This window comes from Pleurodeles waltl, chromosome 2_2, assembly GCF_031143425.1.
Source record: "Pleurodeles waltl isolate 20211129_DDA chromosome 2_2, aPleWal1.hap1.20221129, whole genome shotgun sequence".
Taxonomy (NCBI): domain Eukaryota; kingdom Metazoa; phylum Chordata; class Amphibia; order Caudata; family Salamandridae; genus Pleurodeles; species Pleurodeles waltl.
The window spans coordinates 1,011,644,017-1,011,664,895 of record NC_090439.1 but is presented as its reverse complement, the minus strand read 5'-3'; the positions used below and the strand labels follow the sequence as shown (position 1 = coordinate 1,011,664,895).

The window sequence follows — 20,879 nt, the reverse complement described above, 5'->3', positions numbered from 1 at the left end:
AAATATCACATTACGTTTCTTGCCTGGTTCAAGGTGTACTTAAGAAGCTCTAGAATGAAATACTTATCTTTTGAAGGGTAACATTGATAAGAATCTGCTATTTGTGATTTTTATTGGGTGCTATTGTCTTAAGGAATTTTGTGAATACGAGCTTTGTTCATATTGACAGACCATAGGATTTTTTTTCTTTACTATGGAGATCCTTGGGAATAGCCTACAGCACAGCACAAAGCTTAGTGTGTCGTAGTTACAGTTGAGTATCTTGTTCCATGTACTGTATTTTCAAGATAACCACGAAATATCCCCTTTTAGAATAACCATGTGTAAATTATTCTTTTTCTGTAGATCCTATTAATCAGGCAAGACATTGACTGTGCATCCCTGTTTCAGGAGACTAATAGCAATTTAAATTTATACAATTTCAAAATATCATGTATTGAGTGGAGAGAAAGACCTGTAATGCATAGGATGGCCATTTGTTACATATTGCTCCAGAAGGTTTCTTTATTAGCTGTGTGAGGACCTTCTCATAAATGTGTGCTACAATAACTGAGCTGAAGTGAAAAAGCAGGTAATCACTGATGTACAGATCAGGTTTTCTGTAGTTGGAAAGCTCCAACTTGTCCAAACGATCTGCTTGCAACCTCTAGCTGCATGCAGCACCTTCTTAAGAGTTGTTGTAATTCAAATCCTAACCTTTCACTTGCCATAAGAAATAGATGTGATAGTCTCACATTTTGACTTGTCATCATACCCCTGTTATGTTTCTTAATACTTTCTTATAGTGCTTGCTCCTAAAACAGTACTTTTATTTTCCACAGAATAAAAACTTACCTATAGAAAATACGACTGATTGTTTAAGCACCATGGCTAGTGTCTGCAAAGTGATGCTGGAAACACCGTAAGTATTTTTAATTAGCTTTCCAAAGAATACAGTGTGACTGTTTAATGCATCTGATGCATACTCCATAAACTTTAATGTAGGATAATTCAGCGATATTGTCTAGGGGTGATGGTGCACAGCCTAATTCATGGAGAGCTTGGTCCTGGAGATCAGATTTCTGATTTTCCTCACCTTGTGAATTCCCCCAAGCCCCAAATTGGATCCAAAAGCTCTTCAGTGCCGATGGCTGGAGTTGGTCATGGCTTGAGGAATGTGACTTCAGGGAGCCATGTAAGGGCCACTATGTCAGTTCTTTTTTCCTCCCCTGTCTTTTGATATAGATTTGGGGCGCCTCTCTTCAGTTTTTACATATTTTCTTATAAGAATGTTAACATTTGGCATTGTACATTAGGGCGGTTATACTTCCCTCCACCTTCCATCCCCACCCTGGAAACTCTTGCTCCATTTCTTCTTCTTCAGAAGGTAAGTGATTAAAACAAAATCATTACAGAGAAAAATCTTCTGTCCATCCTGACTCCCCTTACTGCCTGGCTAATCATTCTCTTGATATGATGTTGGACTTTACCTTGCATTGGAGATATCTTGTAGACTGGACAGCTCCCTAAAGTGCGTTTTGATTGTCTAGTTAGTCTTCCCTGTGAGGAAGTTGCTTCTTTTACTGCTGTAATCTATAAGGTGAGTGAAGTTCCGGAACTCCCTATGGAAGAAATTAAGGTTAACTTACTGAGATGAGTCTACTTTCCTTTTCATTGAGCCTTTAATAAGGCTCGTTTGAACTCCTTTTTTTTTTTGTGGCCTTTGACAAGCTGTCTGCTTCGGCGGTTAATCACTATTTAGCTTGGTGCCATAAGCCATTGCTTAGTGATTCAAGGTTTTTTTTCCACTCACTTCCCAAAAGCCTGCTAATGCAGGCTTCCTTTTATGAGCAGAGGCCAACTCTTTCCTCTCTGTTTCTCCTTAGTAATAGTCCAGGCGGATGGGAACTGTGTATGGAGAATGATTCTTTTATCTTATAGTCTGTCTGTAGTTTTCCAGTGGCACATGCTATTACAGCACTCTTTGGAAGAGTTAACTGGATATGTGTAGTCTCCTGGACCATAAAGGTTACCCCTTTGCTCACCCCGTCAAGGATGGTGAAAATGCTGCCAAACCAATTTAATGCCCTTGGTGGACCGTAACCGACCCAGCTGATTCCATTACCAGGCCAATTGCCATCCACGTATATGCCTCAATGCGTTCTTATGTTTTTTGCAAAGACCTGCTGGCAGTAATTATTGGTATACCTTTCAATCTCTCTTGTCTTTTGACAGTGTTCTGGAATGTTCTAAGCAGACCTGTGCAATAGCATGCTCTGTAGGTCTGACACCCCCAGCACTCTTAATTTCCACCTTTAGTACCATAAATTCATGCAGTTTTCATCGCTCCTATCCTGTTGTGATCTGAACGCTGTTAACACTGCATCAGCTACTGCAGTTTTGTGTCTTCAAGGGATGTGGCCATGCCAAGGGAAGACTCCAACAAGAGTCTTTTGTCTCTCATGCCCCTGCCTCCAAACCTCTTGAATTTGCATCTGTGCAATCAGTTGTGTCCTGTAGGACAGTGTGTCTGCTTTTGCGGCACTCATGTGGGCCATCATCATCAGACCATTGGATCATCCAAATTGGGAACCCTCGCCCAACATTTGTCCTACTGGCTATACAGTGTTGGATGATCATGCTTGAATTTTCCAAAAGGTGATGCTCTTGCTACTGAGCAAGGGAATTGGTCCCTCAGGCCTAATTGGCCTTAAAGGAGGGGGGGGGGGCCAGTGTTAAACATGATGGCTGTCAAGGCATTTCCTCTGCTCGGAGCCCAGGACATTCAGGGTATGATACTCCTATTTCTGTGACTGCTGCAATACCTCACCTGCTGCTTTGTGCTTGTTCTTTTCACCCAGCGGCACATGCGTAATCTTCATTGATACCCCTGGTCTCAGTAGTCTTGTACATGAGGTATTCCAACAGTCAACATTTAGATTTCCTTGGTGTGTTTTCGGACCTGCTTTGGTGGCTGGTGCTAAACTATCTGACTTGTAAACAGCCCTTCTTTCCTCCCCAAAAGTTTCAAAATTGTTCCCAATTCCTTATCTCTTAGCTCGGGCTGTCATCAGGATGTCACTGCAAAACAAAGGTGCCACATCCAACAGTTCAAGCTGCAGGCGATTCAGTTAGACATCAATGCATTACTGCCCTCTGTCTTTGCTTGGGCAGTTTAGATTCACGGACAATAGAACTGCATCAGCAAATAGGGCGATGATGGTTCTTGACCCCTGTGGCGCTGGACAGAACTTTATGGTGTCTCACTCTCCGTGAGTTTTTTTTGCCGGATCTCTGAATGTAGGGACAGATGTCCTGAGCAGATGACATCTTGCAAATCAGTCACAAGTGGGTTCTGCATCCAGAAAAGGCTTAGTTCTTTGCCCTATTAGGTGTGCGCCCAGAGTGGACCTGTTTGGTGCTCGTGGAAAAAAACACTTACTGTCTGCTGCTCTGTGCCTTTCAAGTTGGGCTGCAGTGCGCTTTTGGAGAAGGCTTCTTCGGTGAAAGACTGTCTTTCTTATTGCTTTATTTCTGCTCCCTGGGTCCGTGAGCTGCAGGCCCTATATGTACATCATTTCCTTACGTCATTCTTTCCGACAAGCTGACACGTTTAATAAAGGCCAAAAGTTACTTTTTTAGTTTGTTAGGCAATCATTTCCTTGCTAACGTTTTTCCCTCCTCTGCATCCTACCACCGAAGAGAGGCTCCATCACTTGTTTTTAATTAATTTAGCATCGGGTGATATGAGCAGGAGTATCCGATTCCAAACGAGTGGTCTCAAACTAAGTGGCCCGTAGGAAATCAGTGAATTATTACAAATGAAATGGTCTCTAGAGGCAATAGTATACATTTGGCTGTGATGTGTTCAAATGGTGTAAATGCAGCTGATGTGTAGCTCTTTAAATTGACATCAGATTAGATTTTTGTATTATTGCTTGCCCCTCCCACCTTCCCTGGGGCAAAAGTGCCATTTGCTTTTTCTATTGAGTGATTATCCACAACTACGACTGAGAGTAATAGTCTCATCCAGCTACATATCCCGAACAGGCTTAGTGTCTGATTTGGCTTCTTGAATTAGATGGTGAATGTCGGGCTGTACGCGTTTGGTAATTTAGTAGAGAGCAGTTCCATGCCAGTATTAGTTTTCTGCAGAGCTAGTCTTTTGATCTTACAATCATGCCACAGGACAAGGTGAGGTCAGCTGGCAGCCTCAGTACAGCTTGTGCTGTGAACTTAGATGGGCTTTGATGCTGTCTGCCACAAGTCATCAGATTCTAGAGACCAGCTATGTGAACCATAAAATGAAGTTTCCCTAACACAGGAGGGCACCATAACCCACCACCTAAACGAGGTCCTGGAACTGGTACCCTAAGTAGGGGAGTGGTCTGATTGAAATAATATTAAAGAAAAAATCACAAGGAGTTTGTGACACTAATGTCAGCTAATGGTTGCTAAGAGGTAGTGAGCAGCGTTAATTCATTCCCTCCTTTTTATCATTATACCTGGGCCTCGTGGTATCTCATTATGAAAACAAGAGTTCAAGCTACAGTATTAAATACCAGTGAACACACAGAACTTTCCAGTAAATCACAGTGCATACGAAACTCCGAAATATCTGAAGTAATTGGCAAGCCTCAACCTTTAAACTAAAGGTCGTGCAAATAAAGGCAAAAAACAATTAAGGCATGCTTTGAATTGAAAAGTCCACTGATTCATTTTCCAACCAACGCAGGTATTCTCACTTACAGTGCAAGTAGTGAGGGCATTCTGCTGCAAAATAACTCAACAGTATAATCTCAAATTAATGCATCAACATGCTGTCAAACCCTCTGAATATCCAACTTGGCCTCACAGTGAATCCATGCATGGAAGGTCAGAGCAATCGGCATAGTACTTAAAGGTCACAAAAGTCTCCCTAAATGACTCAAGCTTAAAAGAGCTTAACTCCTTCGGTGACCTACCTAAAAGATCGGACACCTCGAACCAGCGCCTGTCCCAAAAGGGCCAGCTAATGACACTAGCAGACAAGCAACAAAAAGCACTATTGATGGAGGGTACACGTTCTTTTACAGAGTACTTGAATAATTCTAAGAAAATACCATCACAGGAACTGGTCGAAGGCAAAGCCATGCCACCAATGTACCCGATTCTATTGCCTTTGAATGACATAAATAACACATGCGAGAAAATATTACTCATATTAGTAGAACAACAAACATTCTTTGCAAATCAGACGGAAATCTTAAGATGTTTCGAAAAATCGTGATACTGAAAAAGAAAACACTAATAATGCTGTATTTCGGAAGTTTCCGAACCGTTGAAGATACACCTTCAACAAACTTTCTGCATTGATATAGTGGATTTGGTACAATTGTCACCGTCAAAACTGAAAGCCTCCTAGTAGATCTGGGAAACGTACCCGACATTGGTACTGGTTCCCTTACTGTCACTGTTACTCTGCTTTCATCAGGATCAGAGCCAAATGGTGCCAGAGTCAGTCCTGGAACTAGACCAGGAAAGTAGGAAGAAGTCAGGTTTACCTGAAGCTCAAATTAATCCAGATTTAGTATCAAATGACAGAACAACAAAGGGAGACCTCCCATTAAGGCTAAGGAATCCAGGAAATATAAACACTCGCTTGAAGGACCTAAAGAACAAGCCGATGGATTTCAGCCATTCATCAGCAGAAAAAGCCTATAAGGGGAATACACAAATTAGATAAAAAACAAGCCAAACCATTCAGCAACTGTTAATACGCCATCTCAACATAATGAGCCATGGAACTTCCCAATATTTCATGGCAACCACATGCCTAAAAAAACAAAGAATGGACAACCAGGGTAATTGGATTGCTTTATCAAAGGAATCCCCAGTAACAAATCGCCATACGGAGTCCAACTTACAAGAGCAAATGATCGGGAACACTTAAAGTACAAATTCCACATAACCAAGAATAGTGGAAAATCTGAGTTTCCTTGGTGAAACATTAACGTCCGAGCCATGTATCCAAACAAATTGAAGTACATAATGTGGCGCACTCTACTCTAGAAGAAACCCTGAAATAAAATAAGACCGGGACATCACCAAGCCGATATATGAGCCACATAAATGTAACAAAACAAAATTATTGTTGAAAATATCCATGGCATAGATTTTGAACGCCTTTACGACAGCCATAGTCAGACTAATATATCATGGAGGGACGTCAAGGGAAAATTGTGTGCTTCCAAAACGGTACAAGGTTGGAGCATCTCGCACCTATCAGTAGCACCACTGACCCCACAGATGCAGTCTCAGTTCTTAACACCTGTATCTGCCACCATGCTTATGACACAGCTAATATCACTGAAGCTGCAAGTAAACTGGAGTCAACATCTTTCTGCCAACATGAGTCCGAGGGATCTTTCGAGATTCTAAACAGACAAAATATACTTAGGGTTCTGCAGCAGTTCAAGGGTCTGGCGGGCATACAATCTTTGAATCTAACGAGTATGCGATTTCTGGTGGACAACAGTTCCAAGAGGGAGTTTACTACAACAACCTGGTCATCCAAAAATAATGATGGGGAAATATTAACTAAAGCATTGATGCAATTTCTTTGAGGACTTGTAATAGCCATGAGATAGCATCACTTCTTTTAAAAACGCTGTTAAAATTCAGGTAGGCAAGAGAGCAAAAAAAACAAACCTTACTTACATGATGACTTATAAAGGGCCAGATAATGATTTTGAATGAGGCAAAAATCACCTTTGATTCACTTTCTCAAGCAACAAACAAAATAAGAGTAGTACAAAAACCAATAGGTCCAGAGGATGAGTTGCAGACATTTTGGCTCACCTGATGACATCATGGGCTGACCAGTAAATAATCTGGTCAGTTTGATAGTATGCACATGGAATTTGCAGACTAGGAATGGCAGCTAAAAGAGTGGTGTCTATGTGCACACCTTCCTCAATGAATACCACGTAATCTGCCTCCCAAAAAATTGGAAAAGGTCAGAATGAAATTTTCATAGCTATATAAATCTCAATTCTGCAGCCTCAAAACGGCAAATGGGGAGACCTAGTGTCTATCTATAATGCTGAAGATGAAGATGAATATGGGTCTGGAACAAACACTGTAACAAAATGGGTTCTGCTCATGTTATCTGCCCAGATTTGTTTGCTTTTTGATCACCTATTTTTTGGGGCATTTTGCAACTGGGGCTCACAGTAATCCTACAGTAAACCGAATGTTCATGGTTACCGCCAATGTCTGCAGTAAGGGTGAAGTGGCACTTGGCTGGTTACATATGAATATGTGTGAGGGCTAACCGGGTGACACTGTTGTCCTGTGCGGCCCAGTAACTGAGAGCAGATAGCTTGGTGCAGAGGCAACTTTGCAGGGTTATGTACTGACCTGGGTTAGGCTTTATAATAGTGGCTACTCATAGGGAAGTCATTGTGATTTACTCTTATCTACACTGGCACTTTATTCTACACAAAGAGGACAATCTGCCTTAGAGTTCAGATTTGGTTACCTCTGTCCTAAAGAGCCCGTCAGCATATCAAACTCTGGCAAAAGTTATTCACCAAAATCAAATATGCAAGTTCCAAGAAGTCCTATGCACACCTTATGGGTCATCCAGAATTATTTTTCTTACTCCGCTCATGATCAGACCCCATACATTTTGTCACCCTGCGGGGCCAAGTTAATTACATTGCTTTCTAGGAGCAAGAACAAAGGCCTCGTCACCCAGAGGAAGCAATTAACAGTGCTTTACTCAGCTCCTGAGAAGGAAGGAACCGGGAAGAAAATCTGCATCTATTCATTACCTGTCACTGTACCAGGATTGGGACAGCCCAGTTGGATCCAGCCCTCTGCAAAGTGTGTCACCTTAGGGGCCAAGGGGCCTGAGAAAAAAGGCTCCAGGTGGCCATGTCTCGCCACTAGGAGCAAAATAAATGCAAGAGTGCAAGAATCAGCCGAACGTGCCCAAAATATCAACGGAAGGATTTGATCTTGGACCCCACCAGCGAGGACATGGAGCTGTGCCATTGAAGACAGATATCCCGGGGGATGACGCAAGCAGCATGAGCAAGTTTGAGCTCAGGGGGCTCCATCCTTAGAGTCCTTGAGGCCTGGGGATCCCAACCACCAGACTGTATTATGCACGAAGGGCCCGAGACACAGTCTCTGGGCACGCAAAGATGATTGGAGGATGAGAACCGTTGCACACGTGGCCCCCCCTCACCCCCCCCTTCCAAAACGATCCCATGTCTGTCTGGTGGGAACAGGGCAGCCACCGCAAAAGAAAACTAAGAACTCCTGGCTCCTGCGAGCACAAAGATGCTGCTGCTCACGCTGAAGCTGGCTAGGGCAGCCCGGAGTGGGTTGCTTTTTCCATTTCTAGACTCTGATGAAAGATTTCGCAAACCATTTGTTGTCTCACCTGGAAAAAATGGGTGACAGCTTAAAAGTTTTTTTTTTTTTTTTTTTTTTTTTTTAATCAGCCCGGTTTGGGTTTTCGGAAGAATTGCACCACAACAGATAATATAATTACCTCAATAACTCCTGCACACAAAGCACGTTAGCACGTTTGTCTGAAGTTAGCAAATTATTTGCTTGCTTTATGCTAGATTATGAAGTGAAAATCGGTAAACTGTGGGGCAAGCTGTACTTGTTGAACAAAAACCAAGATTCACTGAAATTACAATTGGTATTATATAGCAGCACATGGGTAAGAGTGAAATTGTCGAAAGGGAAGGGTAATGAAGCTAAAAATTCCCATCTGAAATGACTTGAAACAAGGCTGTATTTTGCCCTCTTAGTTATATAATTTATATATTTCAGGTCTTTCAGAGGTCTTACAACATACTACGGGAGATGCATCAAAACTAGGCAGCAGCAAAGTGACACATTAGGCACATGCAGATGATCTTGTCATTCTGTCTTCATCCCAAATTGGTCTACGTTGTCATCTTGCCAAGCTGCACAAGTATAATATGGATCGTAATATGCAGATTAATATCAAGAAAACCAAAATTGTCTTTTAAATGCCCCAAACCGAAACTTGGCTAGAATATTTTCCTGAATAAACTTAAACACATGAAACCATATACTTATTTAGGGATAATTGACAACAGTCTCAGTTGGAGTCCTCACTTGGATCAGTTCCACGCACCGCAAGCCTATGAATTAGTTCCTCGTTTAGAAATATGGAAGCGTTGCGATGAGCCCCACCTGAACAGCAGCTCTAACTAAAATAGTTAGTGCCGGTGGTGTTGCATGGTGCATTTGGATGGTCTCAAAAGACAGTACAGAAACCAAAGACCATATTTATGTCCTGTATCAGGAACGTATTGAATTTAAGACATTCTATGAAGCCTAGTACACACTGAAATAGCTTGTGTTCTGTATAATCTTACTAACGATCCAGGGAACAACTTGCTAATGCTGTATTAGAGACCACATGGTGGGATGGGGTAAGATGGTTGCAGTAAGGGAGCTTTCAATGTGTATGAGGCTGATGACTGGAGTGATGGGGAGTATGAGTTTTGGGTTGTAGAGTGTGTAGTAACAGCCGGTGAGGAGAACGTTTGGCAATGCAGATCACTAAATTCGACTAGATTTGTTTCCTTGAAATGTAGATGTTTATTTTCCATTCTCATCTCCTCTAGTTTAACGTTTTTTGATAATTCATTCTCATCTCATGGTTTGTGGTGCATGTGCAAATCTACTTTATACTCCCACATCTGGACTTTTTGGTAATGTCTTTTATCTGTAAACGGTTGAATGAAATGTATTTGGTGTCCTTTGATTTTCCCAGGGAGTACAGAAGTCGATTTGCAAGCGAAGAGACTGTATCCTTCTGTCTGCGGGTAATGGTGGGTGTCATTATCCTGTATGACCATGTGCATCCGGTGGGGGCTTTTGCAAAGACGTCAAAGATTGATGTGAGTAGCACTTTAATGGCTCATTAAACTACTGCCAGTTTGTGCATAACCATTGCAAAACCTATGCATCATGTTTGAACCTAAGCAAGTATATACTGATACCAAGCTAAAACTACTTTTTGGTAGAAACTTTTTGAAAAATTCACAACATGCATAGGCACACATAAGTTATGTTTGACTTAGCTTTATTTTCAATTTGTAAAGAATAATATCAGGAATTTAATCCATATATTGTCACTTACATTGTACTTTCATCCAGTGGTAAATACAGTAAGACTCATGGTTGGTAATTGTACATGTCACTGGCCAAACATTGTGTTCTGTATTCAGCAACTTTTCTGAGGCGGCTGAGGGTGAGGTCTTGCAAAGTAGTTGCATCAATAATTGGGGGCTATATTTTCACTCATAGTTGAAATCCTGGTTTAGTTTAGCAGAATATGCATGCTGCTGTCTTTCAAATGTTTTTTTCTAAACCTAATGCTTTTAGTGAGAAGGATGTGACTGCTGTGTCCACTTCACTACAGTTCCAGTGCAGAGGTTTTAGGAATCACGTGCGCCCACCCATAGCAGGGAGTCCTCTGGTGCCATTGGACCTTTGCAGTACATTAGGTGCTGGAAGAAGGTACTTGGTTCAACACAACCAACACCAATTTGGATTCTTCTGATTCACTAGCGTTCAAAAAAGTCTAGGGTTGGCAGGATTCCATCACCTTCATGCCCAAACACTGCAGCACCTTCTCAACCTCCCAGCCACCCTCTGTTCCCCCCCTGTCACCCACCCCCCTGCCCAGGAAATTGGGTTTTTTAAAGCATAGCTATGATGTTTGCAGGGAATTCTGGGTAAAAAGACTTACTGGGATCCAAAACGCTTTGGACCTCCTCAGCTGTCTAGTTTTCAGACATGTCTAGGAATCATAGTATTTCTTGGGTGCTGTATGGCCCTGGGTCCTAATACCACAGCTCCCCAGGTCCCAAGAATCCATGCATGTTCAAAGCAAAATTGTTGACATTTCTCTTGTGTTTAATGGGCCTTTCTTGTTCAACAGTTGACTCAAGCATGCAAATGAGGTACCACTTTTATGAAGTGAGATACCAGATTTATGAATTTCCCACATTGAAATGTGAATACATTTATAGGTCTAACTGTAGATTTCTCGTCTAAAAGAATATCCCCAGGCACTAGACTGGATCCTGAGAATTTTTGTAGCAGTGATCTTATGCACTGTAGGTGGTGCCGTGTTTCTCTGTGGTAATTCTGTTCTGCTCCAAAAGTGACAGAGCAGAGCCTCCTTTTAGAGTGCCCCCCCTGCAAGCTGTTGTAATTTCTTCTTTCTTCAGTCTTCCACGCGGATCTGGAGCTCCGCTCCCAGATTTCAGTTCTCCACTGACTTTCAATATTTTACGGACGGTTTGCCAGAGAAATCAATCCCAAAAACAGAATTAAGCCACTGGAAGCAGATGTTGATCATGGACCAACATAACATGTCCCTCCGTTCTTGGGCTCCGGTAATGGCTCAGTCATGTGATAAATGTGCACTGGAACTGGGAACTGGAGGCAAAACTCTAGGTTGCTGAACGCGGCAAAAAACTCTAGGTTGCTGAACGTAAGAGGTTGCCCTTGAAAAATATATTGTGCACCCACTCCAAGTCATAGGACCAGTCACTCTCTCATTGACTGAGTCATCCCACTTGAAGTCACTTTTCACTGTTGAAGATGCTCTGTAAGCCCAGGTTGGACTTGACCTCATCCGACACTCAAAAGCCACCATAAATGCTTGAGGTCCTCAATCTACAGGGGTCATGCCCAACAAGCATCTTCGACTCTGATCTGGTTTCAGCTTGCCCTGAATTCCCTCAGACATTGTCTACCTTGCAATAAATTGTAGCTTTTTTGGTGTCTGTTGCAGCTTTTTTGGATGCTTGTGGCACCCTCTGGCATGCCTTTGGGGCCCCATGGGGGTCGCAATCTGTTCTGCTTCTGCTGGTGCTCCCTCCCTCAGCAGCAGCTGATCTTGTGGACATCGTACCTTCCAGGCAGGTACATCCATGCTTCATGGAATTTGACCACCAAAACTTGCCAACCATCCCAGAAGGCCTCACTGGCTCGAACCATATATTGGCTGGACATGGTGAAATATATGTCTTGCATCCTGGTTTGGGCACCACAGCCTGTGCGGGCATAGCTTTTTGCAGCGATGTAGTGCTCAGAAAGGATGCCTGCATGTGGTTTTGAGAGGTTGTGCCCTTTGACTCCTCTGGATTGTTGGGAGAAGGATGATTTGGCATTCAGCGGATTGAAAGACAGTTCAACCAGGGCATGAAACGAGGGCCTCTTGCCTCCACCCAAACCATTCCATCAGGAAATCATAATGTTCAAGGGTTATTTCAATAGGTTAGCCTAACCCTAGCCCTCTACCCCTGTTTAGAGGCAGCAAGCCAGTCCTTTGAGGCAGAGTTTGTGGTGGCGGCTGAAGTCCGTATGCACCAACAGGACAGTCCTCCTCTATTTCTTCCTCCTCTCCTGCTGCAGCAGCTGCCAATCTGCTTTAACTAGTCCTCACAGGCCCATGCTTAGCTGGCTGGCGAAACCTTTTGGTCAGACAAGTCATTCAAACAACTTATGCCCTGCCTTTCTTTATTTCCGCTCCCTCCCCTCCATTTTCCTGTAATATAAAATGGATTGGCACATGGCAGATGTTAAAAACCTTACTATTATGAACTGTAACTGTGTTTAAAAGGTTTGATAATGCAGTAGGGGGGCAAGTTAATCCTGCAGCCACTATAAAGAGATGAGCTAGTTGCCAGCGTGTTAACTGAGAATCACAGGAAAGACTGTCCGGGGTCTCCCTAAGAGTTTGATGTCACAGGCAATAAGGCTTGAGTTAACTCGTGATTCTTGGACTTTTCCAAGTCACATACTCTAGGGTTTCTTTATAGCATCAATCGATGGAATGGTAAATTAAAACTTTCCTGTTTGATATTGCATGACATATTGTCTTCATCAAATGATTTCTCACAATCAACCATGACTGGAGTTAAAAGCACAGGCCTAGAGTTTGACCTTTCTGAGACTGAGGACTGCATACAGGCCACTGAATATGTTAGATAGTCCTCCGTGAAGGGGTAAGGGATTGTTCAAAGGTTGGTGACAGAGCATATCTGGCATCAGAACATTTAATTTTGAGTTTATTGGGTATCTGCTCGTATCTGAAAGCAGACAAAACTTTTCCATACGGGTCTCAGGGCCTGGATAAGTATCTAAGGCAGTGATTCCCAAATTGTGGGTAGTCACCAGCAATAAGTAAAGATGTCTTTAAATTCTGTATTTTTCTTGTCACATTTGTTGTGCTTCAAAGACAAAGGTCAAATGTCAGGCTATGTCTCCTGACAAATTGCTGCTTATTTTTGTAACATTAAATTGACATGAGAACGCCTCTCTTTGCAGTTAGAGAATGAAGAGTAAAGTGAATTATATGACAATCTTGCTGGTGTACATGGAGTATTAAGGGAAAGACTGTAGGATGACATTTGTTGTAACACTCAACAAAATAAAAATACCTGTAACTGTACATATTCAACCAGTAGGAAAGCAAAATTCAAGCAAATTTTTTGTAATTCTGAAGTGCGATGGAAACAAAGATTTTAATAGGATTAAGCAAATCTGGATACCTTATTTGGTGATACACAAATGATAAATATTCACTGAAGCCCGACTTCCACACATTATCATTTGTGTGCAATACAGTTTTATCAGTCTGTGTAAATTTAGTGGCCACTTCAATGGAAAATGTGCTGTTAATAAATGACAGGTATGCTACCACTTGATGCTTCAGTTACATTAAATAATTGCCTGTAGTGTCTACAAAAGCTAGCTTCATGCACGTGTCTTCTAAACAATATTAGTCTTTATCTTCGGACAGGAATTGATCCAGTTGAGCAATTTCCGGCCGCAGAGTGTTTTGGAAAATAGCAGCTACTGTTTGTTACCTAAACATGAAATACTCATAATCTTGGATTGCACTCCTTTTCTTTGTGACAGGAGGAGTCCTAGCTTTAGAAAGTATGACGTGAGAGCCTGTATTAAAGCAACAGCAACTTTAATTGTAATTTAGTCATTTGATATTGCAAGGGATACTCAGTTCATTCAAACAATGGTGTTTAAACATGGTGGTGAGATTTTATTGCCACGTTAACGTGAGAAGTCTACTTGATGTAGGTCTGACTATTGACTTATGGTCGAAATACGGTAACCATATTTTAGGATGTACAAAAAAAGTGAGATAAATAACGTTGGATATTTTTATTAGCACAATAAACTTTTATCGTTGGGTATATTTAGAAAAATTGGAATATTATTTATCTGAGTATAATGTACGTCTAGAAAATGTTTATTTTCCTTTTGTGTATATGTTTGGAAAGATTTTTCATATTTTTATTTTTATAAGATAGAATTCTTGGAAATAATACATTTAATAGTAATAAAAAATGACTATCGTTGAGAGTCACTGCAGTGACTATCTTTTACTGATTAAAGCATTAGAATTGAGGGAATCCATATCGTAGGAGAATGCTGCTTACCTCGTACACAGAGCTTTTGCTGTGTGTATTTTTTCACATTCATTAATGCTTGTCTCATTGTCACTAATGCGTTTTGGTGGGTGACATTAAGGTAGTCTGGCACAGGAAACAAATAGTCAAAGCTGCAGTGGAACACCTTTATAGAAAACTGGCAAATCTGCGGTTTTGAAGAACTAGTGTTTTTTTCAGTTATTGCAGGATCCTCTGGTTCTTTTTTTTTTTTTTAAGTGCCCTTTAAAGATCTTTTTATTGTTTAAAAAAAGTATTTTAACATCTCTGCGGTCAACCGTAGATATGGTTAAAGGTTATGAATGACTGAGACACTCAAACCTGAGAACCAGTGCTGGAGATAAGCAGCCATTTCATGCACCCATGTAAAGAGAGTCTGTACTTGTTTTTTTAAATAACTGTTATAGGAGTCTTTTTTTCTCCACATACTCTGTTATTTACAATTACATTTTCGTCACTTTTTTGCAGATGAAAGGGTGCATCAAAGTACTTAAGGACCAACCTCCCAACAGTGTGGAAGGCCTTCTTAATGCTCTCAGGTTGTATAATACCTATGTCACGGCATAACATGTTTCATTTTGTTGTCTGTATCTGGTCTTTGCTTTTTCATTATTTCGTTCTTTGTAGCGAGTAAAGTGATCTGAATTTCTCATGTTGGTTAACCTAGTATGACAAAGCAACAATTTTGAATGAATGATTGTATTACAGCAATCATTATTTTATATATAGCTAATGTAAGAGTAAAACAATTCCAGATAAGACTGGGTGGGGACTTAACGAATGGACAAACTAATTCTGGCTGCAAATACCTATTTCAGAGTAGAGTACACCTTTTTTTATAATTTTACAACTGCACTCCAGAATTTAGAAATAAAATAAAAAGTATAGTTTAAAATATGAAAAGTAAATGATATGTAAGCCTTTAAAACATTTATTGATATGAACAGAAGAATCCAAAATTGTTGTTAAGCTTGCAGAAGTGACCATAAAACTGTAACAAAACACATTTATTAAACTATTATTGGAAATAGAAAATCCTTGTGATAAAACTTTAAAAAGATGTCTTTTGTAGACCTTGATCCGGTCTTCAACAGTGAACATGTTGGGGATAAGGCTTCAGTATTTTATGACAGGAGGCAAGATAGTCTCTTGTTTTTCAACCAAACCATCTATGCTTCTGTAGACGTATGTCTTCACCATGGAATATCCATGAGCAGAAAACATCATTGTCTTTTATGGTCAACCCCCATGCTTCCATCCCTTTTAATATGTTCATGGTTTTTGCTTTTGGCCCTACTTAGAGACCACATTCTCCTTTTCTACTGCATGGCTGATGACACCCAGGTTTGCCTAAAAGTCAATGTCTCCAAAACATTAAAGGTTTGCACAGATTTCCAAGGAGGATAGATACCTTTATCTATGATAAAATAGGATTTGCTACTAACATCTATTTCTGCATATCGGAACCCCATCTGGACTGGCTGAAAAAAAAAATCTAAAATTCTGCTGATAGACTGTCAGCCTCATAAGAGACATGATAACATTATAAATTGTGTGACAAATCCCCACAGGCTTCCTAGCATGTCCTCTATAATGGATCTTACACTCATCAGTCTGTTATCGTACCATTTTATTACCAAACTCCTCAACAGAGGTGTCACTTGTGTTCACAGTTAGTAATTTGACCCTTAAATAACTTAATTGTCCCCCCCCCCCCCCATCAAACTACCCTGGTACCACTTGTCATGGCTAACTTTAATGAAAAACCTAAAACCTGCCACTCCCAACATTGAATTATGTCTCTGTATATTTACGTTTGTGCTATTTGTAGCCTAAAGCAGCAGAGCACTGTATCTGGCCCAAGGCAAAAATGCAGCCTGTGAGTGCATTGAGTGGTAGCTGGGTTCTGCAGACTGTTACTTTATCATGATGTTATAATTTGGTTTCCTTTAAATATGGGTGCCTGCATCTCTTTCCTGCATTAGAGTGGGATATTGGTTTGATGAATTAAGAGATGTAGCTCCAGATCCTTGTTGTATGCGAAGAGAAGGCTAGTGTGATGCTAGGCAGCCCTAGCTGCTGGTATGCTTAGAGCAGTGACAGGTGGTGGATTTGTCAGCCAGAAGGCTGAGGTGCCAATTGAGATGGCCTTGTGATGGAGCTGGTTTTGACGATGGGGCAGGATGTAAAGCAGAGCAAGTGGAGTTACATCAGGAAGGCAGTGATGTGGTTAATGTTCCTCATGCTCTTTGTGAGGTTCTTCTGGCTTGACTGTTCCCAATGGAGCAGGAGTTGAGACCGATTTATGTATAGTCATGTCCAAACTGAGGTGGCATGGTGTGCATAATAACAATGTACCGGGATGCAGCCCCAGGTAGGTACCAATGGCTGAGATTAAATAGAGCATTCCATCCATCACGTTTGTGCTTGCTTTAGTGTCACTCAAACACCCTCTGCGTGGACATTCCTAGTGGTAGTGTTCAGGTCTTCGTGTAGTGACACGATCTGTCTGAGACTGAAGTACAAGTACTCTTTCTGATGGAAATCTGTTTGCCTCCTGTACCGAAACGATAGTTTCATTGCTGTTTGGCTACATCCCCACTTTTATTGTTTCTATTACCCGTAATCTGTAACTCACCCACTGTAAACTCATGGCAAATGGACTGCATGTCTACTGCCAGTGACGGCCTTTTAAGATAAGGCCGCTGCGGCACAGCAAGGCTAAGAGGCTCTTGGCAGGTTACACGTGTGCACAATCATGTGCTCATGTGGGGACAGCTGTGCATGCGAGACTCCTTTCGTGTACAGACCAGGGACTGCACACAGGTAGCCTGATACAGAAGGGACTCTGCAGGATTGAGTGTTGACCTAGAATAGGCCTTATAATGTAGGTGTACACATATTGGGAAAGGCAGTGTAGTTTACTGTCTTGTCTGTAGTGATAATCCATTACACACTTATGGAGAAGACTGCCTTAGAGTTTGGCTCTGCTTGCCCCTGGTCTACATACACCAGAGTTGTACCAATGTACAGTGTAACCTATGTGAAAAAAAAACAATTCTGCAAAGTCCAAAGACATATCTGTACAGCTTATGGGTCATCCAGGAATGTCATATTTATCTTGCTCAGCTCAGGATCAGAGCCCAAGTATTTTGCCACCCTGCTGGGCTTGGTTCAATACTTTTCTCTCCAGCTGCCGGAACAAAGGCTTCCCCACCAACAAAGCGAGCAATTACCAGTGCTTAAGTCAGCTCCTGAGAAGGAAAGGGGTGGGGCGGACTGTTCTGCATCAATGAGCCAGCTGTCACCCTGTGCCAGGAAAAAGAATCCCAGAGCAGTGGTTCCTTGAAGTTTTGCTGGGGAAGGCCCTGGCAGTGATATCAGCAAGGGGTGGAACTGAGACCCCCAGAGCAGATGTGGCAGGTGACTCCTTGGTGGCACCATTTTGAAATATCCCATGAGGCTGTGCAGGAAGTTTGGGACAGGGGCAGACAGGTGATGTCATTTCAGGATAGGCCAGAGGTGCATCCCTGATGGACACTCCTATCCCCACTTAAAAGGTCCTGCACAAGGGAGAGAGAGAGAGAGCTCTCTCTTGGGTCTGCTTGTCTGCTGGACACTGGAACTGGAGGCAGCCACTATGGCTAGATGGAAGGAAGAACCCCCTGACTGTTACCTGGACTATGAACACTGACTTGAATTGACCCCAGGACCAGTGGGACCCCTCACCAGGAACAGGGAACTGGTCCCCTTACAGCCCCTGAGGACTAGTTGGAGTAAATACTGGACTTCTGCGCCTAAGGATGAGAGAAGCCCATAGCAAGGGTTCCCAACCTTTTGACTCCTGCGACCCCCCCCACTATATCACTACTGGAAGCCGGGAACCCCCAAGCAATTTGTACAATTTAAATTTTCAAATATTAAAACAGTAATTCACAAAAATACACAAGTACACACCAAACAAGTGCTCAGATTACTAAAGATATAATTTTATGTTGAAAAAATCAAAACATTTTAATGGGAATGTTGGTACTGCATCTCAGTGACGAACTTTTACATGTTTGATTTCATTTTGTAAAGTTGAATAACCAGGTCAGATCAACATTTGCCAAGCGGTTTCATCTAGTAGTATCCATCCACTTATGTATATTTGTGAATTGCTGCATAGTATTGACTGGTGTGTGTAATAAATGTACTTTTTCCTTTTTCGAAAGAAAAGGTACAGACTGGAAAATCATTTATTGAGTGTTATTGTTGTGTTTCTGTGAATGGTGATTACTAGCCAACACCACCACCTTTGAGTAGGCCTTGGACTGCTCCGCTACCCTGGGAGAATCTAGCAGTACAATGGGGTGTTTGGTTCCCAGTGGAGACCAAATGTGGACCCATTGGTTGTGCAGGCCACACAACTAGTGTCCCATTTTCTCACAGTAGGTGGTTACATTTGAGTGTTTGCGGACCTCATGAAACCACAAAAAGATGTCCTTTTTCAGTCATTCCTATGCAGCTTTCCATTAAGCGGTTAAAACATCCTTTATAGTACATTGGATGTTCTACGGCACCAGACAGTATCTTTTAAAAAATAAAATAAGAATGCTGAGGAACGCTCACTACTTTGCAGGATTTAAAATTGTGCAAGCACGTAAGCAGAAGCATCTTATTGTAATGTTGTTTTTCATTGGTAACATGCAAGAGTGAGTGGCAGACAGAACACACGTCTTTTACTTTTGCAGCTCTTGGTGTGTTGTTAAAATAGTATTGCCTGACATTTTAACTAAGAAAATTCTTGGGTAAGAAAGGACCCATCTTTTTATATAAACTTATTGAATTTGATCTCTGATTTCAGGTACACAACGAAACATTTGAATGATGAGACTACCTCCAAGCAAATCAAATCGATGCTACAATAACTATGAACTGGGACTTTTACCTGCTGTAGACAGAAGACAGTATTCTGCAGTCACTGATATGCACAGAATTTTTACAAATTGCAACCAGTTTCTTGTTCTTTACATACGTTGCCCCTTTGTCCTTCCCATGTAAATCATCTTGTTTTTAAATGCGCTCATTCTTTTCTGTGCCAAAATCAATGACAAAAATATATATAAAAACCCTGAAAGGCATTTGTTTTTTACTTTTCAGATTGGCCTTTGACGTGGCAGCTATTTATGCATGATCTTTGAATTCTTCTGTACACTGGAGGATTCCATGACTTGAACTTTGAACTCACTTTTATTTTCAGGAATAAATCTAATATTTAATAATGATTCTGCTGAATGGCAAACAGCCTATTTCCGGTATTTAAAACTCCATCACTTGTTTTTCATTTTCCATTCAGATATTTTCATGTGATGCTCGGAGAAAAATATGAACAGAAGTTTAAATTTACTGTTGTACGAAATGGTACCCAGCACAATGATTTTTTAAAGGAGTAAAACAGCTGTTTTGTTTGAAATTTTTTAGTTTTTGCAATTAGTCATTTTTGTAAGGATGTATGTTATTTGTTTAACCTTTAACGAGTAATATTAAATACTGTGATGTGTGCGTACTGGAATCACGTGTGCATGTTCATGTCAAACGGATGGCTGTGGATAAAGTATTAAAATGAGCTTTAATTTTTGTAAGTGTGGTCTGTTTTACTGTTCTTTTGGAAGATGTTTAACAGCTAAAATAACAAGTCTTACTGAACGGCATAGCAAAACAAGTGTATTTATTGTGTTCAAAAGCATTTAACTATTAGTACACATTACAGGCTTTCTACTTGCTCTTTGTCTGCCACGTGTGTGCCAGTAGCTTTATCTATGCACATGCGACAACCAAAATATGGGCTACTTTCTTTCAAATCTACACTGATGTTTTAAATCTTGCTAACCGGAGTGATAGTGCAACCCGCTGTTCTTCTCTTTCAAGAGCCTGGCTGAGACTTCTTCCTCCAATTATTGTATGGACCTTTTAAGGGCGTTTTTTTGTGATAAACCATGAAAGCTGTTGAGATTTTGCATGTTGTGGAGCATTGATTTTGCATACATGTCTCCTGTCTTCCTAATGTCTTTCTAAAGCCATGGCTGTCTCCCTTAACTGTAAAATGTGCAGGATCAAGCCACCTTACTCATAAAACATTTTCTGCTAGATAATCTTTCTTACAACTTGTACTAAAAATCCTGAATAGAGCATATTCAGAACGTTCCTCTGTCAAAGCCCTTATGGTTTATATGCTGCTCAGACTGTAAGTGTCTAGAGCAGGCTTGCAGTAATGGTGCTTCTATTCCGAACAGGATGCTGCTTCTTGTGTCTTATGCACCCTTAAATCTTAAGTTAGAAAAAAGTCGTCATGGCTTTGCATAAGGACTTGAAATTTAAATCACAACAGGCTGC

General features: G+C 41.2%; 1 protein-coding gene across 10 annotated transcripts in view; it reads left to right on the top strand.

Moving 5' to 3' along the window:
* The window catches only part of CYRIB (CYFIP related Rac1 interactor B), a 316,777-nt gene extending 296,649 nt beyond the window's left edge, over window positions 1–20,128 (top strand). For 8 of the 10 annotated variants that reach the window (XM_069220746.1, XM_069220749.1, XM_069220753.1 and 5 more), the window contains 4 exons: window positions 822–901; window positions 9,791–9,917; window positions 14,973–15,043; window positions 19,351–20,128. In XM_069220746.1, coding sequence (XP_069076847.1) covers window positions 822–901; window positions 9,791–9,917; window positions 14,973–15,043; window positions 19,351–19,414 — 342 coding nt within the window. In that variant the 3' untranslated portion in view covers window positions 19,415–20,128. The remainder of the gene's footprint in view (window positions 1–821; window positions 902–9,790; window positions 9,918–14,972; window positions 15,044–19,350) is intronic. The other 2 variants (XM_069220751.1, XM_069220750.1) reach the window with 1 other exon arrangement.
* Window positions 20,129–20,879: the final 751 nt, after the last annotated feature.